The 27,314-nt window shown below is 32.3% G+C and overlaps 6 protein-coding genes across 6 annotated transcripts; 4 read left to right on the top strand and 2 right to left on the bottom strand.

The window, feature by feature from the left end:
• Positions 1-665: 665 nt before the first annotated feature.
• Positions 666-4,235, bottom strand: LOC115239433. Its single transcript, XM_029813947.1, has 3 exons — positions 3,434-4,235; positions 2,567-2,743; positions 666-886 (listed from the first exon to the last, which is right to left on the bottom strand). Exons 1-3 carry the CDS (start codon positions 3,714-3,716, stop codon positions 735-737), a joined length of 612 nt encoding a protein of 203 aa, XP_029669807.1. The 5' UTR covers positions 3,717-4,235; the 3' UTR covers positions 666-734.
• Positions 4,236-5,033: 798 nt separating this feature from the next.
• On the top strand, positions 5,034-9,043 carry LOC115239351. Its single transcript, XM_029813823.1, has 3 exons — positions 5,034-5,038; positions 5,752-5,847; positions 7,952-9,043. The coding sequence occupies exons 1-3, from the start codon at positions 5,034-5,036 to the stop codon at positions 8,766-8,768; spliced, it is 918 nt and encodes a 305-aa protein (XP_029669683.1). The 3' UTR covers positions 8,769-9,043.
• LOC115239435 lies at positions 9,040-11,793 on the bottom strand. Its single transcript, XM_029813948.1, has 2 exons — positions 10,987-11,793; positions 9,040-10,458 (listed from the first exon to the last, which is right to left on the bottom strand). The coding sequence occupies exons 1-2, from the start codon at positions 11,258-11,260 to the stop codon at positions 10,271-10,273; spliced, it is 462 nt and encodes a 153-aa protein (XP_029669808.1). The 5' UTR covers positions 11,261-11,793; the 3' UTR covers positions 9,040-10,270.
• Positions 11,794-15,330: 3,537 nt separating this feature from the next.
• Positions 15,331-17,629, top strand: LOC115239353. Its single transcript, XM_029813824.1, has 2 exons — positions 15,331-16,138; positions 17,268-17,629. The coding sequence occupies exons 1-2, from the start codon at positions 15,919-15,921 to the stop codon at positions 17,567-17,569; spliced, it is 522 nt and encodes a 173-aa protein (XP_029669684.1). The 5' UTR covers positions 15,331-15,918; the 3' UTR covers positions 17,570-17,629.
• A 3,074-nt stretch (positions 17,630-20,703) lies between these two features.
• Positions 20,704-22,825, top strand: LOC115239438. Its single transcript, XM_029813952.1, has 3 exons — positions 20,704-20,966; positions 21,505-21,690; positions 22,333-22,825. Exons 1-3 carry the CDS (start codon positions 20,750-20,752, stop codon positions 22,707-22,709), a joined length of 780 nt encoding a protein of 259 aa, XP_029669812.1. The 5' UTR covers positions 20,704-20,749; the 3' UTR covers positions 22,710-22,825.
• Positions 22,826-24,041: 1,216 nt separating this feature from the next.
• Positions 24,042-26,890, top strand: LOC115239437. Its single transcript, XM_029813950.1, has 2 exons — positions 24,042-24,679; positions 26,559-26,890. Exons 1-2 carry the CDS (start codon positions 24,307-24,309, stop codon positions 26,888-26,890), a joined length of 705 nt encoding a protein of 234 aa, XP_029669810.1. The 5' UTR covers positions 24,042-24,306.
• Positions 26,891-27,314: the final 424 nt, after the last annotated feature.

Genomic DNA, 27,314 nt, shown 5'->3' on the forward strand with positions numbered 1-27,314 from the left:
ATTATATATTTTAAATTTATATTTTACTGTTATTATAATTTAATTGTAATTAATAGACTTAAATTTAGATTTTATAAAATTAAAAATATAATGTTATTATTTAAATAATATTAGATATACAATAATGCGTTTGTACTTAATAATTTTATGGAAATTCAATATATACTATATAAAAAAATTTAAGATATAAAAGAAAAAATAAAACAATATTTTTTATTTAAATATTATTTATGATTAATAATGATTTTAATTTATTTTATTAATGTAATTTTTATAATAAATATCTCTGCGCTCTTAATATCGCGCTTGGCTCGTTATTGCCATTTTATATCGACATTCTTGATTTTAGTCATATAAGCCTTACATTCTTATTCTTATTTTTATGATTAATAATATACATATTTTTTTTTTATATATGTATTTATACTTTTACTCTTTAAAAGACTTACAAACTATTTCTATTGTGTATAATTTTGGATGTACAAATCAATTTTCTATTACAAGATAATCAGTATCTAAATTCATCAAATATATATTTAAGTACATATATTTGTGGTAACTTTTGTTTTTTAGCATCAAATATTTTTCTAATGTAAAATATGTTAGGTAATTTGCCTTGTATGTATAAATAATTTGCCTTATAAATAGCCTCTTATAAATAGTTAAATAAATAATTTACTTTATTCGATATGATATTTTTTTGCCATTTAAAAAACACATAAAATCTATTTTCATCAAGGAATCCGTCGCTTTCGATATTCATAGACATAATCACTACGATCATCTCCGTAATCACTACGGTGATCGTAATCAACGCTTGAACTATGGGTTTGTACATAGCTAGTATGTGGATGTTTCACTACTTCATAAGAAACACTTTCATGATCTGAAAAAAGTTCAATTAAGTAAAACATTTGATTTAAATTAATAGTCTATCTTTTTGTTATATGTAAAATTATGAAATCTATATTATACACAAACATTTCAAGAGTTTCCAAATGTTTGTGATCAGCAAAGTTCGCAAAATATATGTCCAAATTGGAGAAAAAACGATTATAAAATATATTAATATCACAGATCTTAAACATATAAAACAATTAAAGAAAATAACAATAAAAAATGGGCTAATAAGAGCCAACGCGGTTACAGGTGCGAATAAAAATTCCTAAATAATCTTAGGTACTATTTATTAGTTGAATAGACATGTCGGTCCACTTCGGACCATCTTTAGTAATTGTATATAAAAAAAAATATACAAAAAGAAATTAAAAAAAAACAAAGAAATACAAGAAATTCATATAGAAAAAAGGTGGATGTTTGAAATGCATTAATACATACATTAAAGGAGGATAAAGATTTACGGCGTATATTCAGCATTTAAAAGTACACAGAGTCCCAAATCCCTCCAAAAGCTTCTCTCGGAGATACCTCGCATCAGTTCTCATCGTTAGAAGAGAAAAATGCCAAACGTAATTGTAAAGCATTTACATCAAAAAACAAAAATAGTTTAAATCTTCAAAGTGATACAAAACATTTAGACAGCCCTTATTTACTAATTTTGGGAGTTTACCAAAAATCTGACCTACCGCATCTATCGTTCTCTCCACAATCATTTTTCAATATGTTTATATTATTGACTTGTTGGAGCACTGAATATCAGATTTTTAATTAATCAGATATTTATAAAGATTAGTCACAATGTTTATCTTGAGAAGTGCGTTTCGTTCACATGGATTTTCGCGCTTCTCTCGTGTTTTTCTTGACGGATTGCCTTCATTATTTCTCGGATAAATTTCATCAACAACTGTTTGTCATTTTTAATTAATTAATAATGTAGAAATAAAAATGCTTTACAATTACGTTTGGCATTTTTCCCTCCTGACAACGAGGACTAATGGGAGGCATCTCCAAGCTTTTGGAGATGTTTGGGACTCCGTGTATTTTTGAATGCTGGATATACGCCGTGATATTACTATCGTAAATCTATATTCTTCTTTAATGTATGTATATATATTAATGCATTTCCAACATCCACGGTTTTTCTGTATGAATTTCTTGTATTTCTTTGTTTTCTTATTTCTTTTTTTTTTATATACAATTACTAAAGATGGTCCGAAGTGGACCGTAATGTCTATTCAACTAATAAATAATACATAAGATTATTTAAGAGTTTTTATTTGCGCCTGTAACTCGCATTGGTTTTTATTAGCCCAGTATTTATTATTATTGACATATACAGAGCCTTGTTATTTTTGTTTTTCTTTTGGTAATTAAAGAAAAAGAAATAGAATTTTATTTAAGAGAATCGATTTATATAGGTTCACAAATTTGTACATTTTTATGTAATGTTTATTTTTAATATTCTTTTATATTTCATATACATTTCCTAAAAATTTAAATAATTGTAATTTTATCATTATTTGCTATAAAATTGTTATAAAAACGAATATATATTTGTATGCACTTTTCTCGATTATAGAAGCTTGAATTTGTAATAAATGTAAAAATAAATAAACTCATATAAGATGATAAATTTTAATTTGATTTACCTACCGTATCTACGTACCATTCTTTTTTAGAATTGCAGCAATAGCAATTGCTAAAGCTATTTTGGCAATTACTACTGCTTTTCCTGCGAGAGCTGCAACTCCATGTAACAATCCGTAAATCAATGCTGCTTTCATAGCTGCAAACAAATATAATAATACTCTGTTGCCTTTTTTATCTTTCTTCCTAGCAGAAACTGAAATGAAAAAACAGCGACTATTAATCACATTATCTACTTCAAAATCGCAATACTAAATTATTATTAATCGCAATATTAAACACTATTAAATTGTTTTAGTAATCTCAATTTTAACAAAATTGAGATTTTTTATATTGTAAATAAATAATATTATTTATTATAAATAGTATTATTTTTTGTAAAAATAATAAAAATATTTGTCGAAAATATATTTTACAATTTATGGTTTCTTGTTAACACGTTATCTCATTTTGATTATTTTATTTAATGTTGGTGATCCAGATTAAAATTATTGATGCTTGATACAGGTTAATAAAAATTATCATACACTCTTTTAACTTTTTTTTGTATTAATAATTTCTCATTTTTTTACAAGCTGAATATCAAGTGCCAGGTTTTTAAGATTATGCATAGTAAATAACTGAAAACAAATACATATTTCTACATTTTTTAAATAATAATTTTGTACAAAAAAGAGAAATATTATTACCAAATGTTTTTCCTTTTTTTTACTTATTATATTAGTATAATGTATTCTAATTGAAATTCTCTTTGGGATAAAATATTTCTTTTCCCGTATAAAATTTCTTCAGAAAATATGAGAGATGCAAATACATTTATTATTAATTTTACTATAAATAAATTTACAAGTTGATTTAAAAGATAAGAGGAAACTTTTTCTCTTACCTTCAGCTACATTATTGTCATCTAGGGATTTTTGTCTAATGTCTCTGCTAATCTGTGTTTCATTTTCGCGATCGGACGAGGAAGTTTTAAACGTTTCATTGGTTCCACACGTGTTATTTCCATTGTCAATACACTCGATTATCTCCGAAGTTTTTAGAAGAAGCTTTCTGTTTACAGGCTCGCAAGAACAAATGGCGATGAAAACGCCTAATATTAGAAATCCGAAGAGCCGCCAAAGCATGTTCGACAAGAACTGACGGTTTGTGCTATAGATCGTCATCATTTATAGGCGCTACCAATTAGTTGTAATGGCGGAGCAAAGTGTTGTTACGACATACAGAGCGTGAATGCATCTATGGTAAAATGCATCATGCGCGTAAAATTATTCCACAACCAGTGCTACAGAACCGGTATTCCGCATGTTTCTACACATATGTGATGGCTGTATATGTATATAGCCAATACATTGTATTATCAACAATTATCACAATGTTAAACGGAGTACATGAAGCGCAATAAAAGAATAAATTTCAGCAACATCATTGTGTTCGCCTATCTGAAATATGGAATAATGTATACGTGAAGATGCGCGATATGTAGAAGTTTGGCTCGCATTCTGAACATTCGAATTTATGCTTAGTGAGATAGATAGATAAAAAAGAAGAAAAAAAAAGAATACTACGGAGAGTATTAAGTAGATGAAATTTGAAATTCATTTTAACATCGAACAACAAGCATCGATGAATATGTTGGTCAAAAAGAGAGAGAGAGAGAGAGAGAGAGAGTAGCTTTTATGCAAGTATTACTATGTATTTTATGCTTATATGTATGTAATGTTATAGATTCATAACTTATGCACGAAAAAGATAAGTTATTTCCGACATTAAATAGACCGACAATAGAAACGTTAAAGAAAGCAGAAAATAATATGAAATATATAATTATAATTCACCGTTACTAGTACTTTATTTATCTTCCACACGCAAATTTTCTCCAATATTTTCGAGTTAGTTAATTGATTTAAGATATCTATTGTTAGTTATTAAAAAAATAAGGAAATTAATTAATTAAATCTTTCATTGTGTCAAGTCAATATTGATGTTACATATCCTAGCAATTTTTCAACAATATTTTAATTGTAAGTAAATAGTTTTAATTTTCATCTCTTATATGCATATTATCCTCAATTATATGTCACCAAACAGGAAGCGATAAAAGAAATCATTACATTACGATGAAAAAGTTGCTCTGATTTTATTATCCATTATGATGTATTAAACGCACGCATGAGCTAAATTAAACAGATAAGTAGATTGTCACCAAGTGAATGAGAAGCTTGCTTTTCACTTGTTGCAGCTCCCACGATTCTTGTGCGCCAGAAAGTGGAGAATAAGGCCTAAAAAGCATGATCTTTTTCTTCGACGAGTGTTTTGTATGCCACTGGGCCAATCGAGCATCCTCGATTCACTACTCAGAATATTCAGGGTTACAGCCTCCGAAGGTTACCGGCTACACGCATCCTAACATGACATGAAGAATGCAACTTCCGCACTTTACTATCTAGCGTCTGAGAAATTCTTCGTATATTCTCAGTGTTAATATGAAGTATAATTGAAGTTCTGTTATTTTCTCTAAAATAAATTTTCAGCGTTCAACAATATTTTCAACAATATTATTTATTCATTTATGTGTTTGTAAATCTTGTTTTACGTAAATTTAATTTTTTAGTATTGTTTTCTTTTTGTACGGTGACATCTGTTTCGAGTAATTATGTTTGAGATTATTAAAATAATTTTTTGCCGTTACACGCGCGTGCCGCTTCAATTAAATCAATTCCAAGGTTATGAATTGTGGTATAAATTCCCTCATTTTACTCTTAGATTTTCGCGGATAAGCATGATCTGGTAATGAGCTAGGTCAGAATCCTCCGCGTGTGAATCGCTAGAACCACCTGTTGCTGATCGTTGACCTGAATCTAATAAAAGGCAGAAACATACTGTTCTTGTCTAAAATATCTCTCGAGAAAATCGCTCATGACGGTATAACCTATTGCCTCACTTTTATTATTCCAAGCTATGTTCTGTCATAGACATGCTTCTGCACAGATGAAATCTTTATTATGTGAGCCGCTTTTTCAACTTGACTAGATTATCTATTTATATTCTGGTTTAGTAGGATTCGATTCAATGATATATGGAGCTTATTTTAATTCTCAGATTTCTTCAGAAGGACTAGTAGTATATTATCGTGATACAATAGTGAAATTTAAAAAATCAAAAAATATTCTCTTGGAGAGCTTTCGCGAATTAAACGCCGAGAGACGACCGAGATAGATGTATCGTCATTAAGATAAATGTTTTGATTGAAATGTCCTACTTGTCTACTTTTGCGAACAATCAAAAGCCCAAATCCGCGTTTGCGACTTAAAATTTGAGCGGTATCAGATAATTACAGATAATAATGGGATCCAACTATGCGTAGGCTCATTGCGGCGGAATCCATTTCTCGCGCCGTTTGTGAGAATATAACTGCGCGCTCAGAATGTGGCACGGGCCTTAATACAGTTAAACACCGTCTATGTGGGCCCGTGGCACTGACTATGGGATAATCGCGAAGTAGGTAACAGCATGGAAGATGCATCGTTGGCTGTTGTCGCATTAGAGATGCGCTAACCTCGATTGAATGTGTCGGTGGTGTGTCGCAGGCTCAGCTTCACGCTTCTAACGAACCGTGATACGACAAGAAAATAGAATACATTGGGTCCGGCGATCTTATATTGCAAGTTTACACACGTTATTAATCTTTTCGAACAGTATACTTTTGTACTGGAAAGCACCGACATTTTTTATCTTTTGCATACAATTTATATCAATCTGTCGAAAGAAATTAAAGTCTTTGTTCCTCTATTATAATCAATAATAAAAGATATTGAAGTAATTATTTTACAAAAAAATATAATTTTTATAAAACTTCTAAATCTTACTTTTTTAATTACTTAAAAATAATATTTATTTTCTAATAATCGTAAATCGGTATGAAAGCATTCAATGTAATGAATATCTTAATGTAATCGTAATCAATATACGAATGCATATGTACATTAAGATTGACAGTAATTGAGTAAAGTAGTTAATTACATGCTATAAGATTTTTGCTTCTATGTTCCATGCTCGTAATATTCGTTCATAGTAATTTTCATTTGTATTAACAATTTCCATTTATTGCTATTACGAAAACGAACGTGAATTGATTTATGTAACGCGTGCTAACGATTATAAGCAAGATGTATATAATCAAAATGCAATTTGTGCAAAAGTGAGATGTAATGCAATTGTAAATTTACTGTTACGTAACGTAGTAGTATCATAACTGTATAATTATAGAGCGTGTTAATTGTATTACGCTCGTCTTACTTTATTGTCAATAAATGCTGTTAATAAATCTGGAACAAAAAAAATTTCTTCTCTAAAAACACATCTAACTAAAGAAATAATTAGCAAAAATAATCTTTCTATTTATACAATGATTGTTTATTTAAATCCTAGAGTGATAATTAAGAGTTAGCTGAGATAAAAAATCAGTCGGTGACGAACCATTTGCAACAATTCGCTACATTTAGCATATATACGAAATATATAATTGATTTTCATTATTATAGTTTTTAAATATCGCAAATACTGCATAATGAGAATACACATGTGTGTACACATTTCGCGCCGCAGGGAAACTTACGATAGGAAGGTCATGAGCTGTCCGCAGCCTGAAACTAGTTTCTAGCATCCTCACGTTATGCGGGGGTCAGCGAGATCACGGTGCCAGGTACGTTGCCAATGAAATCCACGATGCTCCCCTCTGGTTTCATCTCGGCACGCTGCTTCTCCTCCCGCGCGAGATACGAATCTCGATGTGGTTGCATACAAACATAGCGCAGGAAACCCATATACACAGTTCTTCTCCGGTGTATAAACATACGTAGTCAACACGGCGAAATTTAATGAACGAATCGCGTGGCGGACGTTCAACGATGTCTCGATCTCGAAGCGCGAGTGGGTCTCTGTGTCAGGAAGGGTCACATACTCTTGGCGCACTACCATTATGAGAATTTTTATCCCGTTCCCGTTCCCCGCCGCGATAGCAGCTGTCTAGCGCGCTGAAAGAGAAAGAAGAGGATGAAAGGACGAGAGCTCGCGAAGAGGAGAGGATAGAGAAGAGGATCATCCACTCATACATTGTAAGGTCGTGTCGTCACGTGCACTGGCACATCCGTTCGTTTATACGAGAGAGAGATACCTTCACCCCCTTCATGAAGGATAGCATCTAGATGGATGGCTCCTCGCTGGTATATATCGGTCTGGCGACTTCGTCCTGGCGCCAGTTCTCTCTAGTCGAGGATCATCCAACACGTGGGTGCGCGCAGCCTCTTGTAGTATCCACTGCGAATTTCGAGTCGCGTGTACCGTGTGATCCCGACCAAAACGAGGTGTCTGTGATTTAGTCTCCGACTTTTTTTCTGCCCAGTCAAGCGTCCGCGAGTTTCGGAAAGCTGTCCGGGTCCAGGATGTCGGCGATTAAGAATTTATCGAAGTGCGTGCTGCTCTTGTTAGTATGCAGTGCAACTATTCACGCCGACGAGGACGGCGGATTTCTTGAGCGAGGATACCGTGCTCTTTATCGCGTCTACGAGGAGTGCGAGCATCGCAATATGGCCGTATCGCCGTGTTTGAAGAAGAAGGCGATCACCTTCTTCGAGAGGCTCGGTCGTATACAGACCTTACCGATCGGCGACAATCTCGAGCTGATCAGAGTCGCGCCCTTGACAAACGATAGCTCGAAGGGCACAGTCTCCGATCTGGAGAAGACCTTGGCCAGGACCAACGGAGGTGCCACGGACGAGATCCTCAACAATATTTTGTTCGAGCGCGTGGCCGCGCTGTTGAACAGTTTCAACGTGCAGATCAGCTTACCAAAGACGACTTCCGGCGACTTAAAACGGAGCGTCGAGGAAGGTCGAGGAAAGATGAAGAAGATGATGGGCATGATGATGATGGGAATGGCGATGAAGATGGCCGCGCTAATTCCCATCGCTTTAGGTGTACTTTTCCTATTAGCTGGCAAGGCGCTCATCATCAGCAAGATCGCCTTAGTGTTGTCGTTGATTATCGGATTGAAGAAGTTACTGAGCCAGAAACAGAGCCACGATCACGGTGGCTGGCAGCAAAGTGGCGGCTGGGACAGGAGTCTGAAAGGAACCGTAGGCACACCTGTTCCATTAATGAAGGAAACCGATCGCGAGTACGCTCAGACCTTGGCGTATAGCGCGCGACAGCAGCATTGAATAATTAAAAGCTGAACTAGAAGCAGAAGATCTTCAGGTATCTGGGAGAGAGCAACGCCTGTATCCAAAGGAGCAGATAATACGCGATATCCGAGACAGTTCAAGACATTGAAATAGATTTATAAACTTATTTTTACGGTATATTTTATACACTGCGCAATCCGTTTATAAAATTCACACTCATTCACGCGCAACCGCATAAATTATGAGAAAAGAAAGAGTATAAGAATAAAATGTATCAATGACATTAATATCGAAATAGCAAATTGTGAGGAAAAATAAGATAAAAATCTTAAAAATACTAAAAGTAAAAAAGAAAACTCTAATAAGCGCGAACTGTCTCAATCGTGTAACTCTTTTTTAGAAGTCTAATCACTTTTTGAATAATTATTGATATGAAAATAATTATCCCGTAATTTTTCGCTTTTTAAATTAACGGTTATGTCATAATGTAATATGCCGGATATAATGAAATAATATAAAAAATCTTCTGTAAAAAGCGGAAAATGCGTGAACCACAGCTGGAATATAAATAGCTACGTCGAGCAAACATAAAGCAAAAGGAGTTGTAACGGCAAGTGTTTGTATTTCCACTACATCGGCAAATAATCTAGCGAAATGATAGCGAGAGAGTAATCTTCACGCACGCGAACTTCTAACGGTGACGGTTTAGAGATTTTCGTATTGACAATCGTAACGCGATCAATCTTGAAGTCGAGCAAAAAGATGATAGACTTCATCGTTATTTATTAGCCGAATTTGGAATCGTTTCTCAGCACTTGTAATATTTATATTTATTTATAGTACTATTACACACACACACACACACACACACACACACACACACATACACACATGTAGAAGGCAAAATATTTATTTTAGACTTATAAAATAACCTTAGGGAGAGAGTTTTTGGAATGTGTAGCTTGAGACAAGTACTTATATATATATACACAAATATCTTTATCGACGTTACTAAAACCGTGTGTTCAGTAGAGTAAGTGTGACGATTAAAACACTTGAATATTAAAATGTAGCGAATAAGATATATACTAATTTAATTCTCTGTTAATATTTATTACATAATAATAACGCATATATATATGTAACATTTTAGAAGACTTAACATGCTTATTTCGTAATTATCATAGTAGATGCGGTATCATTTTGCGTAGCGTTTTTCCACTCTTATGGTGTCTAGAACGTCGGAAAATAATTTTGGCTTAATATATCATGTTTATAAGTACATACTTGGCGATGCGACGCATTCTACGAGATGTATACGACATGTATACGTTTGACCCCCGAGAAGCGATTATAAATTCGGCCTTGAGTGTTACTTTGTGTACACAGGCGTTCAATATTCTCAAACAAATATCGATTAATTACACAAGTTTTACCTGACTGTAAATTATTACGAAATAAAGTCATATGTTATTTCCACTTTATGCATTCTTGATGCGCGTCCTTCCCAGAAATTCTCCAAACATCGAACTTTGCTGTCAGTGTACTTTCAATCCTAAAACTGCGGCGAATAGAGCGAAGAAAAATCCTGCAAGAAGCGTCGTTCCTTTGAGAAGGAACAGACCACCGAGTATTGCTGGTATCAGGGCAATAAATTTGAGCTTGTACGCTATTAATAACGCCAACATTGTACGATGGTGGCCCGTTCTCCGTCTACGTGCTTGATCTAAAACTCACGTCACAAAGAATATTATTAGAGTATATAAGCGTAATTTAAATTTATTAAATCACAGAAACATAAATTATGTATTCTTAAATACATTATTATTTAATATTAAAAAATTCCGTATTAAATAATAATTTTTCAAATATAATACTGACTATTAACGAAAAAATCGAATAAGGTTTTCTCTTTACAATATCGTTATAGTAGTTAAAATTTATTTCATATATAAACCTAAAAATTAACATAGTAAATGGCATAGATATCACTTATTAGTGGAAATAAGAATATATTCTGAAAGTAGAAATAAGAATATATGTCATATCACGTTTAATAAAAGCCATATCACGTTATAATAAAAGGCATTATGATATCAAAAAAACCGTTATACAACGGTATTATTCATCACGCTTCATCAAAAGACGACACAATTTAAACGTAATGCTCGCTATTATATTTTTTTTTGAGCCAGCGTTGTATAGAAGCGTTTCTGCCATTAAACATTTTATGACGCTGATTGTGATTAGTTACCTCGCGCCTCCACTCTGCTCGTAGGCTGTGCACTATGAATGTCCTGAACGTGCATCTCGGCCAGCGTGTCTCTGGCGACGCGATCACCGGTTGAAAAAATAGGCCTTTCAAACGTGACATTGTTGTACGTATACCTGAGAATCTTCCTGCTGGAAGTGACGGCTTTCTCCTCTTCCTCTTGCCGCTTCTCCTGCAACGATCTCGAGTACTCCATCGCGCGGCTGACACAATTCAAGGTCAGCAAAATCGCAATCAGATTAACTCTCGATAGCATCTTTTCCCGCGTTCATGAAGAACGGGCTTGACGACTGACAGAATCTACTCGCGGTTTCGTCCACGATCTTGCTCCTCGAAGATATTATTTTATCGTCATGGCATCATCACGCATTGGCTGTTTGTCCAGACGCAGTATCCAAGAAATGTTTTCTCGAATCATCCGAATAGATAGACACTTATTTTTTTGTTTGGCGATGTGGCGATTCACGAGAGACGAGCTTTATGGCTCGTCACAGCATATCTCTTCTATTAGCCGTGTTGCTCTTTTCTTATTCTATATGTTTTACTCCGTATGTATACGGGATTTTTGATTAATTTTTGACAGGGGCACGCAGGTACTGCGCACCAAGTACAAACAGTGTAGAAAGATAGAATGAACGGTGCAACGAGCAACCGTGAACTAACTGATCCACCGTTGATTCCTCGACGACAAACCGACCGGACGCCGCGGATGCCGCGTCGGGCACGCTTCAGTTGCCGGGAAAATCGGCAGTCCGTGAAAAATGAGCTCCGACCGGCAAGCCAGCGATATATACGTGTGTGGTAAACACTATGATCCAAATTGTCAGTACCGATATATATGTCAGGTTATATTGCAGAACGGTATACGATGGAGGTGGTTGTCATAGATAAGGAAGTTTCTGCGGGTGTTCCTGCCGCGCAAGAGAAAGGGAGTCGAGGCATATCTGCGGCTGGGTGGGTTACAGGGGCAGAAATAACCTTGCAAAACACGACAGCAACACGTCGGCGTCGTTTTGCGACGAATGCGGCTTTTTCAGTTACGCAGATATCCGGGCTGACAAGAACTCGATGAATGGTTCTCGTGTTCTCGTGTCTCGTTGGATGCTATCGCGATTCGATTTTTGCTGAATTTTTCTATCTCGAGAAAAGTCAGTTCATAAATTTGATAAATAATTCTCGAATTTGATAAAACACTGATAAAATCCTGCATTTCCACGTCGTTATGCCAGATGATACTTAAACTAGTATTTCTGTCTGTTTACATATAAATTAGAATATTCTTAAATTTTACTGTAACTAATTATTAGAAAATATTAATTATTTTGACAAGTAATTAACGTCTCTTACATAGATAAATAATTTTAAAATTAGCTTAAAAGTTGAAACATGAGACAAGATTATATTTATATTTTGTTGACATGTTATCCAATCTTTTATAAGTAAATAATGTTTTAACTTTTCAAGTTAAAATCAAGTTAAAAACGGTATTTGATTTAATTTAGTTTTAATATATATAGATCTTGTAAAAACTGTATTATTCCGTTTCACTTCACTCTACCCGCTTTTTAATTCCATTACGCCACAGAAATCTTTTTTAAATCTCTCTTATCGATTGCTTCTTTCGTCAGAGCATCTTACACTTATCACAGAGCATCGTGAACTGCACTACAACCTACATTTTGCTATATATTTATCCGAACCATCTGAAATACTAAAGCACGTAGTTTACATCTGAGTGCATACTAGGATGTTGATGTTGTATATTGCTGTAATAGCGAGTAATATAAATGAGCATCTTGTCCATTGCAGGATAGGAAACTAGAAATTTACATATTTAACATGCGGAGATTATAAATGATCGGTCGTTTATAATTTCGACGAGGTCTATTTTTTAAATCATGCTCAACAAACACGCGGGTTGCTAATAAGCCACAACAGCTTTAAATGATCCTTGAAACCCGAGCATATTCTCTTCTTGTTGCGTTTAATGTACCAATCTACATATCTAGATATATGGGTTCGAAATTACTTATATATTTTCTTCATCCAGTCACTTTTCATCCGCGAGATCTAAAAATAGTGCAAAAAGTTGCAATGTATCGACGTTTTAAAATAAATTAATTAACTAATTGATTAATTAATTTAATAGATTTCTCATTCTTTTTCTCAATAATATAATTTAGAATGTCCAAGAATATTGTTCCGTAATGTAATACAACATAGAGATTTAAATATAACACGAAGACTCTAACAATAAGATTGCGCCATTAAATAATAAAGCAATGGAATATTTGAATTATGTTCGCGCACGAGATTCATGAAACAGAAGTGTTGCCCAGCGTGAAATATTCCGGTTTTATCATGTGATTAATAGCTTGATAGTATAGCATTTTCCAGCAATTATCACCTTCTTATCTGCTCTGAAAATCACGAGTCACACTCTCCACGTTGGACAAACTGATGTTTAACAGCTATTATCGTGTATATACTCTCTCCGCGACTTTCTTCATTCTCGGATATTGCGTTCAGCCAATTTCACCAGTAATAAGCCTATATATTTACAATAGTAGAGAGAATCTGCATGCACTGATTACTGTTCACCGGTATTGATATTGTCTTTTTTGGATGCAGTATTTCTAATTTGTACTAATAAAGAATATCGCTTATTAATTGTCAGAGGTATATATACAGCGCTACTTTTACATTTATTTAGTCATATTAGTATTAGTTACAATGTGTTTATCGCTCTTGAAACCGTCAGACTAGTTATTTGAAGACAAATTATACTAACGCATTAGTAGAGTCTCTCGTGTATGAAGCCGGGAAGCCACATATCGGTACAATAATTTTATTCATGTGCCACCTAGATGTATTATCTCAGATTTCCTGGAAAAAGAGTAAGGGATAATTTGACTGTTTCCTTCACGAACTTGAATCCAAATTGACATTAGCCGCGATGAATAGAAGGGAGACCGGAAGATGAAATGAAGAAGACGAATACATTGTTGATTACGCCTGTTAAATTGCCATTGTCATATTACAGTTATTTTTTTTTGGAGAATATAAATTTATATAATAATTATTACTCTACATTTTGTGACTAATAAAATATAATTATATGTATAATGTTATTACAATTAATTCTGAAATTACTATAAATTTTCGAAAAATATCTCAATTACTAATTAATTTATTATTAATCAATTATTTATTAATTGTTTTATCTTTAGCATTAAAAAAAATGTTAATCGGTTTTAAAACGAATAAAAGAATTTTGCTAATGTGTCAATAAATGATATTGTAAAATTATTGAAAATTTTTATATGAACATAATGGATATGATTTGCTAAACTTATTTACATGAAACTGTTATTATTACTTTTAGTTATGATCCTAATTTTGATGAATAACAGACGCTCACAAAGGAGTCCGTCATTAACGACATAGTAGCTCCATTCGTAAAGTAAATTTTTTTTAGTATGTATAACGGTATAAAATAATAAAAGGTACTTGACCATAAATTGAAACACGCATGAGAGTTTCAAAAAATTATCTTTTGAATAAAAAAGTATGCCTGTATAAATTGCAAATAAATTTACCAGCGACTTATTAATAATGACACTCTTTTTGTGTGTGTGACCAAAATTATTTTCAGCAATATTGACTCTAGTTTTCGTAATTTATCTATAAATTTATCAAAAAATTTCTTTCAATGATAAAGATACGTTTGTGTCTAAATCAATAGAAGATTTATCAATATAATAAGAAGATTTATCAATATACATATATATAAAGAATTTTATATATACATATATTTACTGCTTCAACGTTTGGCTATCATGCTCAGACATGCAATATCATTTTTCTCATGTGATAAATCAATTGATGAGCATAAAACCAGATCTTTTTGCAGTCTTTACTGACTAATTAGTAAGTCTTGCTTTCTATAAAGCAAACTGTCTTGTGTGATTAATAATTGATACTTAAGTTTATACATTGCAATAAAAATATATTATTCAGTAATATCGTTTGTTAAAATCTCTAAATTAATTGATTTTATTATTTTAACTTCCATGTAATTATGTAGCAAAAAACATACTTTAGATGATTTGTAATTCACGACAAGACTTGGAACAGAAATCTATAATATTTATAATTTTATGCCTATATTCTATATTCTATATGCCTGTAATAATATGTATGTATATCTTAATATATATTTTATTTCTTCTAACGTTTCGTTCCAAATTATAGATTGTTTAAAGTGAGGTTTATACGACAGTATAATTTTGGTATATAAACGTAGCAAATTAGTTATATATTATTACCGTTGCAATAATCAATATTATTTAATTGATTACCTTCAATTATACATTCGCTTTCAAAATAAAATGGCGTAAATTGAATTACTTCTGGTTTACTTTTCAGCGATAAGCAGGCCGCAGGTCACGAGCATTGGAAGCACGTCTCTTATGCTGTAACTATTCGAATGTGAAACAAATTCAATAGAACCATATACTCTCACAACAGAGAATAATGATGGTGAGGATGTTCGACGGGGAGAATGATCCATTTACTCCGGTCGAAATATTCCAAGGAAGATCCTTCGTCGAGAATGGTCAACGTAAACAACGACCCAATGATCGAGGTAGACTATAGCTCAGGTGGTACGGGAGTGGACGTTGGATCCTTCGTTACGCATCAGTACCAGGTTAGATGGATAGTCTCCTCCTCTGAGCTTTTCACGGTCCTAGTATATAAACTAATTCCGGTTTGGCATGAATGTCAGTTAAAATATTATTGGCCAACAAGTCGGTTGCGATCGTGAGATACGAGCAGTTTTCGTTTTTGGGATAAAACGTGATCGTAGAGTTTGTTGCAAAAAAAAAAAGAAGAACTTCAGATGCTAGAAAGATGTTACTGCCATCCGTGCTGATTTTACTGCCCGTTATCGTCGCAGCGCAAGAATCACAATCAATGAACACGCTGGATCGAGAGATACTACGAAATGACGGTTCTAAAGACATTTTAGATTGGATTGGTGGAAGCTTTCTAAATGCCATTGACGCATTTTTTCCTGGTTCGAAATTGTACGGTAATATAGAAGGTATATCGACAATAATAAACATTTCTGGTTGGACAACCATAAAGAAAAATAATATTATTAAAATATATTGACTATGATTATTGTTAAGTTTAATCAGTGTTTAATAATATTTTTAGCAAAAACTTATATTTTTTACTTATCCTAAAAAATTACATTTTAACTTATATATTTTTATACCAAGCATCAAAAAGGAATATTAAGTTGATATATACACAAATATATATAACATTACTTTGAAGGAAGAGATAGTATTAATATCTTTACATTAATAACTTTTAACAATTATATATTAATAATAATTTTACAAATTCTTTATTTTTAATAACTGTATTAAGTAATGTTAGACAGAAAAAATCAAAACAATAGAGAATTTAGGATATTTTTAATAAGCGCAGAAAAAATTAAAATAATTACTTTATGTGCAGTATAGTATCAAAGTACTGTGCTCGCGTAAAACTATTAATCGCATTTCGGTATACATTGTTAAACACAATTTTTTGGGGATAGCAACAAACTCTTTTTGTAACAAATCTTATATAAAATATCTTAAAAAAGAATTGTTAGATAACGAAACGGCTGATATTATAATGCGATATTTTAAACTCTTAATCATCAAAGAACTATATATAATTGGTGCGGTACAATAATAATTGGTACAATAACTTGGTGCGAAAGGAAATTATGAGACATTGCATGTTAATCAAATGCTGTTAAGGAAGCGTATAATTACACATGTCGTCCATTAAATATGATGCTTTTGGATTTACGACGCGAAGTTTCCCGATACAAAAACATAAGTGCTCTCTTTCTACTCTACTTCATTTTATTAATTTCCACGATGATCGTACTTAATAAGGGAAGTATACTTCGATAAAGCTCGCCATATACATCCCGGTTTTCTCGAGAAAGCAAGAGATTCTTCTCTACAATATTTAATATAATATTTTAAACCAACGCGATTAATAGAACGTTACACGCAATGTAGTACAATATGTTGAGAAAGAGGACATATGATACATATATATACTTTACTTAACAGTGCCTTTATATACAATATAAAAAAATGTAAATATAATGATCTTATAATACGTTTACATATAGTCTTTTTGTTATATCTAGATTTTTGTTTATTGAATATTTGTTTTATTAATTACAGAAAGTAAAAAAACAAAGACGAAGTTGAATAAGTATATTATACCTTTGATCGTTGGATTTATACTAATAAAATCGATTCTACTGCCTCTAACATTGAAGGCATTGGCTATTCTAAGTGGAAAAGCCGTCGTGCTGAGTTTGATGAGTTTGATACTGGCAGCCATAGTCGGATTGAAAAAAGCCGCCCAGGAAGGCAACTACGAAGCGAACAAGTATAGGCGACAGGATACATATGATTTCATCGATAATATACAAGAGTTTGAGCCTTATAAAATTTACAAAGAACGACGTAAAAAGAAGTGAAAAAAAATTAATAACAGTATAAAATTCTTTCTGTTATAATTGCTCATTCTTATTTTTATATAAATATTTGTCGTACTTGGGAATATTAATTATACTTTGATACTTGATACTTTGATAAAGCAGTTGAAAAAAACAATGTTATATAAGAAAATTAAGAATAATGTTTCTTCTTTGTAATTTTAATATAACATTCTTTAACAGTCTTATTTATAATTATTTAATGATAATTATAATTATTTAATGATTATTTATTTATTTATTTTAGTATCCAAGTATAATAAAATTAAGTTCAGACATTGTAAATATAATGTATACAGAAAAAGCATAATATACGTTATCATATATACCAAATACTGTAAAAGTCTCTCTTATTCAAATTGATATCACTGAAAGAGAATTTCACGATGGAAATGTGTTACTTGTCCATGCTAATTGTGTTAACTGCAACATACGATAATCGAACGCATACATTTGTGAAAGTTGCGAGAGACAATGGAAACTTACAGGCAGAAACATATAAATACGTACAATGCACTTATTCATTTACTATAGTCTCGATATGATAGTAATGTAGAGAAATTTTAAGATGAGTTATCCGAATGAATTCCGACTCATTTCACTGGCGTGATGTAAGAAAGAGAGAAAGTTCCTTGATTCAGCAAGGAACTAGTTTGTAAGCAGCGTGTCCATTTTCCAGTGTAACCACATCAAAGTTAAATTATTCAGCCATAAAAAAATAAACAAAATGTTTTCAATATAAATTTGACCGCCACAATTATGATGTGTATGAATTAATGTAATTAAAGTACAAATATTAACCATATATTAATTATAAAAAAAATAAATGATTGTAACTATTACAAGAAAAGTATTTATTTATTATCGTATATAATATATGTTATAATTGTTCTCTTTAACTTCCGTATTGTTTAAATAAGTATAACCTTAATGTAAAATATTCAAATTAAACAATATATATACATACATTGTACGACAAAAGATTGAGAGAAAGCGAGAAAAGGAACCATTAGTCGCATTCATGAGAAGAATAAGACGGGAAAAAATAAAGATAAGATTGGAACTTTCTTCTGACCCGAATATAGGTTGTCGACCTTCAATTCTCTAAGCCCTGCGCAGTTGAAAATGCCCTTAAAAGGTTTTTATCTATTGTGTAATCAAATTTTTCCATATCATGTTTACAATATAAATAAGCAGAGTATGTAAAAAACATAAAATTGTGTATATGTGTATGTGTATTGATAATAATTTATATTAATTAAATACGATTACGGAAGAAAAAATGCTGCAATTATTATGTCAATTCTTAACTTTCTATATCGTACAATAAATAAGTTAATAGGATATTTTATTTTCTGAAAAAGGAAAAAAATATATTTTTAAAATATCGACAAATTCGCCAAACTAAGGATTGCCGAATTCCTCTAAAGTACCATATTTTTCTTTATTGTAGTAGAGGAAGTAAACGACGGCACCGACGGTACTCGTAACCCAGAAAATTAATCGCAAAATTGTCTCCGCTCCTTCCAAGTCGGATACCGTTATACCGAAGATGACAAAGTCCCCTCATACCTGTTAAATATTTAAACAGATTCACATGGAACACAATGGAATTCCTCCCGCGAATAAGTTATCTGTTACCTTTCTAAGTAGTTGCCACTTGAAAAGTAACATCATAATGGCTTTACTGTGGATTATTGTTTCGTCATGTGACACCAATTTCTGTTAATTCGGCATATATTTTTAGCATGAATTTTAATAAAATCAATAGATGACAAAGCTAAGAAAAGTATGTGATCATCATAAGAATCAATTATTAATTTTCTATTTTACAGTGAAAGTGTGTTACAAGCATCGCTTACTCACGTAACAATTTAAAACAAATTCGAATATGCGGTTGCTTTCCCTATTTCAATCTCAATTATATTTCACGATATTTTATACGTGATGTAATAAAATAATGACGAGTGAACAAAAAAGTCAACAAGTAAAAAATTTTATTAGCTCGGGTTATATCAGAAAACCTGTCGAAGATGTAATCTGTAGTTCATGTATTATGGCCATGTGTCTGGGTCAAGGTAAGCCAGCTTGATGCACGTGTTTCTACTGGAATGCATCGAACCATTCTAAAGGATACAGAACTGTGGTATCTAAAAAAAATTTTAAATGATGCTTCAAATAGAAACTTTAAATTAAATTGATTTACTATATTGCAATTTAACAGATTGTTTGATATAATTTTAAATATTTTTGTTAAAATTTGTGTGTGTGTATTTATTTTACACAGTATGTGTGTGTGTGTACTTATTTTATTCATAATTTTAAGATAAATTACTACTAGAAATTGTCAACACACATTTAGTGCCGCCTAAATGCACACGCACACGCTATTTGTAAGAAAACCGGGTATCAGTTATCGTAAAACATTGTGCAATCGTGAATGGCGGTAAGGTGCGAAATGTATGCAAACCTCTCACCTCCATTGTTGTCGATTCTCTAAACAATCTGCTGAATGTGTTAGAAAATATAGAAAGTGCCGTTTATCAAAATGTTATTAAATCTGCAATTTCGATAAAAGAGAGGGGAAAAAAGTTTTACATCTTTTGAAATAAAAACCGCAATTATAAATACAATTATAAAATTAAGTCACGCTTCTTTCAATTGATCAAGATATTATTAGGTTTTCACTCAAATCCCTCAAATCCCTCAGTCCTTTTTCTTTATGAAAAAATAATCTCTGTAAATCCCTAATGAATATTATCTCCCCTACTGACCTAAATACTGAGCGGTTATTGTGGTAAACACAGTGATGTCTCCCATGTTAAAAGGAACGACTTCTAGGTCCGCCCAAACGGTGACGCATTTCTCGGCGTTTGTTTAAAAAATTATCGAAGAAAGTTTTCTGGGGAGGTGGCCATTGCCGACATCTATAATGATGAGTCGTTCGTCTCACACGTCGTCGTCATATACGTTGTCGTCGGCCAGAGTGGGGGATATCGAGGAGGGTTCTCTACATGGTGCACACCTATAAAGATTGAAGCGACGCAGGGCCAGGTCACACTTTGTTCCGAAAATTTTCCGGAGAGTAGTTCTCCGTTTCTCCGGCTGCTGCTTCTCGGTGTTCCGTACCGCGACGATTCGACGAGTGATTAGACGACGAAGATGAACAAATTGCTGGCACTGGTACTTCTCGCTGCGTGTGTCGTAGCTGGACCTACGAACGTTCCCGTGCAGCCGTCCCAGGATCTGGATTGTTTGGAGCACGACAATGCTCTCGTCAGTTGCATCTTCGTCAAGACAATCGGCGCTCTCGATAGAGCGGCTCGATCGAGCGACATTGAGATCGTCGACGGCGTGACTTTTGTACGGGACTTACCGAGTAAGTTTTCACATTTATTTTATGTCGAAACTTATTGAGTTATATTTTGAAGAATGCAGAAGCGACTTGATAAAAAATCAGAACGTTATTAAATTTTTAGTAACATTTAATTTTGACCATCTTTTTACAATTAATATTATAAAATTAATATTGTACAACATTAATTTTAAACAACATTGATTTTATCATAATGTAAAATTATTATTATAATATAAAATATAGTAAATATAATATGTATATCATATACATACATGTATTAAAAATTAGTATTAAAAATACTTATAGAGTAGATATCTAAACTTAAATAGATATCAAAGATATAAATATAAAAGATGTAAAGAAATATGTTATACAATTACAAAAAATTATTTAGTTGCTTTTAAATACGCTTAATAAAATTAAGCAAAATATGTACAGTATACAGTATAAATATACATTGAGTTTTGTTTGTGGAATACTGTAAAAATGATAGCAATTTATATAGAAAATTGATAGTTTATTATTTTACCAATAAAAAAAATTGATTGTGTGATTATAGTGGAGCGCGTTGGCAAGAATTTGGAGAAGTCCGAGATGGAGATCATGAATGAATTACCACGCGATAGCTCCGACAGGACGATAAAACTTGTTAGCATGCTATATGATTCAGCTGTCTCCTTCCTGAAGAGTCATAGTTTGAAACTTAGCATGCCCGAAGGATCAATCTCTCGTGCTCTGGTTGAAGGTAAGTCCTTCGTTTCTATCAAAAATTTTGATTACGCAATTGTCTATGTTTCCGTAACTATGTCTAGACGATGAACGTCACGGATTCGCGATGTCATGAGTATAAATGAATAAGCATACCTTTCACCTTCGTGATATCTATATGTACAGCGTCAAACCTGTTCCGGATAAACTCGTTCTCTTCGAGGAAGCATGAAAGATTCACTTTCTTTCTCAAATATATTTGAAAAAGTTTGAGAAGAGATTATTGTATAATGTTTTTAATATCTTTTAATTTCCAAATTTTCCCACAAGCATATATAGCAAATTATTTATCTTATTAATTTAAACCTCTCTTTCTTTATACATTAAAAACTTGTTAGTAACATGCTAGTAAATACATGTAATGTTAAACTCGTATCGATAATCGATACCTCTTCTATTATTTAGCAAGTGCTTAATAAGTCATAATAAATTTTTATAAATAATAAATTTTACTTTGTTGCACATCAAAATAATTAATAATAACAATTAATGATAAAAATAATAATTGTTTTTATCTATTTGCATTGATTTATATACATATTTTTTAAACTATACAATAAAATCTCTAATATAATTTTTAAAATACTAATTGAATTAACTTTTTTCTGAAATTAATTAGGACGTGGAAAGATCAAGAAAATGGTTTTGCCGCTGATTGCCGCGGCGGGTCTCAAGATTTTTGCGTTGGTACCGATTTTGTTGGGCGGTTTAGGCCTGCTGGCTTTGAAAGCCTTGTTCTTCGGTAAAATTGCCCTACTGGTCGCCGGCATCGTAGCGTTCCAGAAGCTTTTCGGTGGCAGCAACGTGGCAGGCAGTTTCTTCGGCAAGAATCCGGCACCTCTATTTTATGATACAGCCGCCCCAGGAAACTGGCCCGCTGCTGGTTCCCCAGGATTGCATCAAGGATACAGGAGCTTCGACATTGCTGACGCAAAGGTCGACGCCCACAATTTGGCATATTCTGCTCACGCACCAGTTGCTAACGACACAAATTAAACGAGGCCTCTTACTCGAGAGTTCCATGAAATTATGATATTACCGAAAGCCATATCTCGCGGGGCCAAAACATCTCCTCGAAGCCATCGGACCCACCTACGACTGCTAGATTAGTATTTATATGTGTATGTCATAATGTAATTTATTGACTATAATATAAATTATTAAACAATCGTATATATATTAAAATAATTAAATTGTTTGTACTTAATAAATTATTTATGGAAAAGATATATCTGTATATATTTGTAAGATTATGTTGCTTCGTTTTTGTATGTGCAGGCATAAGAATTAATTGCATAACACAAGAAGTTTATTCTCTTTTAGAATGCATATAAGAACTAAAATTTTAATTTGGAGAAATTATGGTCGCAAATATTCGACACAGTAAGGTGCATAGAAAATGTCATACGTGATTATTTTCCGTTAGTGCGAAATGATGACAATTCGCCGTGCAATCGAAGTCGTTCCAAGCTCATATGCGATTCCAATCGGATATGGACATACCTACAGGTCATTTACACTCCCACTTCTATCTTGTTCGGTCTTTCTTTCTCCTCGGCTGTCACCTCTGTCGCTTGTTCCATTTCTCTTGTTCGAGTGACTTCCGACTGCACGATTTGGGACACAAGTTTTACATGCCATACCGTGTCACCAAGAGACACGGAAATCTAATTTTCACCAGAAAGTGCGTGAAATGCGGCGATGATGACGTATGTAGTTGTAAACATAGAGGATGATAATTACCAATTGTAACTCAGACTATTGTATGCATATGTAGTGCAAATAAATTCTAGATATATATAAATGTATAATTTCTTAATGAGAAATTGCTTAACTAAACAGATCTTTTCAATAAATTTATGCAACGATGCAAAATATATGCTAAAAAGAATAATAGAGTGTGATAAAATGTAATTATACTTTTAAAGTCTAATATTTTAATTACAAAATTTTAATCTTTAATCATATGAAATTTTGTAATTGTATGTCCATATATTTTGAGGTTTATGTTAAAATAAGATTAATTTGTCTTAATTTAATTAAAAGATTTGTGAATTCTATATTTAATTTTAATTTAAATTATCGTCAAGAAGAAACTTTTTTAATTTAAGACACACGTTTTTACATATATAGGTTTTATAAAGATGCATTTTCTTAATTAGATAATTAATTTTGCATATATAATTAATAAATATTATTAAATAATTGGAAAAAGATGCAAGATAGAATTAATGTATGTCTATAGTAAAAATAAATAGAACGAAGATTTCACTTTTAACCGGAAAATTCGATTGAGTCTAAAAAATACGAAGAATCTCATAGATCCGAAAGTGATCATAAGTAAAAGGAAAATTTACTTGTACCGGTATACTCTACGTCACGCGATTCTTGTGCAGTGCATGTTCATGTTCGTTCTTCAGAGAGTCGGCAGAATTAAAATTCTTGACACCGCTGCCCTTGTACGTTACTTGCCAAATAGTTCAGCATGACCCCCACCACTCATCGATCGAGAGTTGTATAAAAGAAAAATTGTCCTGGGGCCAAACAGTCAAAAACGTTTCTTCGAAGTTGCACTATAAAGCACTTCGCGACAATGAAGACGAGAATAATCATTCTCCTGGCGCTGCAACTCGTGACATTGGTGGTATCTGATCCAAACCAGAAAGATGGAAATAGTTTGGAGCAATTGGAAGAAAAGCTCACGAGGGCGATGGACGAACTCAATAGAAAGGACACTATCGACATTTATGGTGATATGGTTACGCTGAAAAAGATTCCGGAAGACGGAAATTTGTCGCAAGAGAGTGCAGATCCGCTTGTGAGCAGAATCGAGAGATTTCTAAAAACTCGAAGAATACAAATTAATTTCCCAAATGATGCCTCAACTGCTGGTTTGTTCGGGCGCGCCCTCGGCCAGAAGAACATCGACATAGAACTCAAAAGTCTGACAAATGGAGCGTCCGAAGGTAAACAATACATTAGAAAAAAGTTATAATGCTTAAAAAGAAAAAAACAAAACTGAATATTAGCATCGTTTTATGTTTAATAGGTAAAGCAAATGTTATCAAATTTGTAAACTAGAGACAGTTTGTGAGCATTTATCTCTTAACTTATAAATTTACATAACAGGAGTATAATTAGAATAATCTAGGAAAATATGTTAGAAATATCATAAATATCATCTTTCGGAATTATTGAAACTATTTCAAATATGTGATCTAGTTTCGATAGAGTAATCCAAAATATTTTAATTAATATCAATAAAATCTATACTAAATCGTATTTCTTAAATTATTTCAGTAAATTGAAGAAACAATTTTTCCTTGCTGGTACATATATTTCTAGCTTATAGCATATATATGTATATAAAACTAAAAAGAAATAGTTGAAAGTTTAAGCATAACATAGATAAAAAAGATAATAATATAGAAAACAGAAAGAAGAGAGAAAAAATAATGATTTTTACTATATAAGCTATATTATAATAAATAATATTTGCTTGTATAAAATAATAGATATATTCATAGATATTACAAAATAATTTAAAATGTTTAAAATTTTAATTTGATATAAATTTTTAGAATAATAATTAACAAACATGTATTAATCTATTAAATTTACAAGCTTAATTTTGTTTATAATTATTTTGCTATAATTATTGTATAATATATTGTATTTTTCTACATTACAATTACCTTGTAATTGTGTTAAACAGTTCTTATTATAATATAGTTAATATATAATTGTATAATTAAACTTTTCCATATCTTACAAAAAAAAAAAATTATCGTAATCTGATTTTATGCTCCATTTTTCTTATATAAAATTAAATTTTTCCGTAAATATTTTAATAAAAATAAGTTATTAATAATAGCATTAAATCTAAGCTTCTGTTAGACCTTGGATCTAACACAAAAGTTTCTTGTTCTTGCCTAATGTCCCGATCTGGTATGAATACATCATTCGACATCATGGGCGCAAACTTATAGCGTTTTACCTTTCTAAAGTCTTACCAATGGGATTTAAGTAGCCCATGAATCTCAGTATTCATTGGTTGGAAAGTATAACTTGCATCTTCCTTTTCGATTCGGTCGCGGCCGAAATACCATTCACTCATTCCATATCTCTCTAGCATAGTTCTATCCTTTTTCTCATATTTATAAATTTTCTCAAATTCTTTCACTCGTATATTCACAATACGTGAAATATGTATCGTGCGAGTCTAAAAATACTTAAAAATTCAGATATATATCATTAACGCTATTCATTGATAGCCGCGCTGAGAAATCGAGATGAGAGAGAGAACGAAACGAGAAAATGAATACATACATAGAAAGCTGTAACGATGTGTTCCACTTCTATCATATCCGCGAAAACAGATACCGGAGGTAGGAGTGGACCAAAGTGGGTTACCGTTTGATAGGTTTGGTGGGATTCCGGGTTTCTGGGACGGCTACTGCAAGGTGTTTAAGAAAGACCTTGAACGAGAGTGTCGCATGTCGAAGAAAGTAGATTGGGAGATGAATGTCAATTACTGTATTTTAGAAATGCTCCTCGATCATCCAAGCATCCTATGATTATTAATATTTATGTATTAATCGTGTGCTCTACATTTCTATTATATTCAATACAAATCTTATATATGTTCCGGTATTATAAGCCTCTTTTTTATAGTATAATTTACTATAATTTAACTTTTACACATCATCCTTTCTTTTCTCATGTGTGTTTCCTTTATAATTATTAAAAATTGAATACACTATGATTACACCATATAATTAACTAAAAATGTTAACAAATAATATAATTATTCACAGAGAAGAATATATGATATATTATTTACAGCTCGTACAAAATTGAAGAAGATGATTATACCACTCTTACTTCTGTTGGGTCTAAAGGCAATAATTATTTTGCCCATCGTAATCTCCGCAATCGGTCTGATAGGCCTTAAAGGCTTGGGCGCAGGGCTTATATCGCTTGTGCTTTCCGGCGCGATAGGCTTGAAGGCCCTTCTTACACCACCGCCTCCGCCAAGAGTCAGCTATGGCATTGTGAGACCGCATGAAATTCATCACGATCACTGGCATAGATCAGAACAAGAAGTTAATCAACCTTATAAAGGCTGGACACCGGAATTGAATGGCGAACAATATCCATATCAAGACATTCCATAAAATGTCCTTGCCACTTGTTTATTTATTTATTTATTTATTGCGTGTCTCTGACACATACTTGCTTTATATATAAAATAAAATAAATCATCTTTTTTATACAATTTTGTTTTGATTATTGTTATTATTGGCTGAATTATGAAAGATGTCATATCACATTGGTGACATCGATAATATTCCACGAATTGTCAAAAACGTCATTGTGACATCAGCAAATTACTAAACTTACAATCAGATAAGTCATACTAATGCTCTAAATGTAAGATCAATAATAAGGATTATTTTTTATAATGAGGGTTTTAAATAAATAATTATATATATAAAATATCGATGTATTGAAATATCGATATATATATATATGTATAGTCATAAACGGGTTACTCAGTCGGCCAGACGAGAAGGCTAATGACCTAGATGGAGGTTCACG

This window comes from Formica exsecta, unplaced genomic scaffold (genome assembly GCF_003651465.1).
Source record: "Formica exsecta isolate Colony F162 unplaced genomic scaffold, ASM365146v1 scaffold38, whole genome shotgun sequence".
In the NCBI taxonomy this organism is placed as follows: domain Eukaryota; kingdom Metazoa; phylum Arthropoda; class Insecta; order Hymenoptera; family Formicidae; genus Formica; species Formica exsecta.

Bases quoted from the DNA above. Each gene is read 5' to 3' on its own strand.
- LOC115239351 (XM_029813823.1), top strand. The intron at 5,848-7,951 runs GTTTGCGACTTA...TTTTCTGCCCAG, and splicing joins AATCAAAAGCCCAAATCCGC to TCAAGCGTCCGCGAGTTTCG.
- LOC115239353 (XM_029813824.1), top strand. From the start codon at position 15,919: ATGTTACTGCCATCCGTGCTGATTTTACTGCCCGTTATCGTCGCAGCG. The intron at 16,139-17,267 runs GTTGGACAACCA...TATTAATTACAG, and splicing joins GACAATAATAAACATTTCTG to AAAGTAAAAAAACAAAGACG.
- LOC115239435 (XM_029813948.1), bottom strand. From the start codon at position 11,260: ATGCTATCGAGAGTTAATCTGATTGCGATTTTGCTGACCTTGAATTGT. The intron at 10,459-10,986 runs GTAACTAATCAC...CGTGAGTTTTAG, and splicing joins GAGCAGAGTGGAGGCGCGAG to ATCAAGCACGTAGACGGAGA.
- LOC115239438 (XM_029813952.1), top strand. From the start codon at position 20,750: ATGAACAAATTGCTGGCACTGGTACTTCTCGCTGCGTGTGTCGTAGCT. The intron at 20,967-21,504 runs GTAAGTTTTCAC...GTGTGATTATAG, and splicing joins TTTTGTACGGGACTTACCGA to TGGAGCGCGTTGGCAAGAAT. The intron at 21,691-22,332 runs GTAAGTCCTTCG...GAAATTAATTAG, and splicing joins CTCTCGTGCTCTGGTTGAAG to GACGTGGAAAGATCAAGAAA.
- LOC115239433 (XM_029813947.1), bottom strand. From the start codon at position 3,716: ATGATGACGATCTATAGCACAAACCGTCAGTTCTTGTCGAACATGCTT. The intron at 2,744-3,433 runs GTAAGAGAAAAA...TTTTCATTTCAG, and splicing joins TGACAATAATGTAGCTGAAG to TTTCTGCTAGGAAGAAAGAT. The intron at 887-2,566 runs GTACGTAGATAC...AACTTTTTTCAG, and splicing joins TGCAATTCTAAAAAAGAATG to ATCATGAAAGTGTTTCTTAT.
- LOC115239437 (XM_029813950.1), top strand. From the start codon at position 24,307: ATGAAGACGAGAATAATCATTCTCCTGGCGCTGCAACTCGTGACATTG. The intron at 24,680-26,558 runs GTAAACAATACA...TATTATTTACAG, and splicing joins GACAAATGGAGCGTCCGAAG to CTCGTACAAAATTGAAGAAG.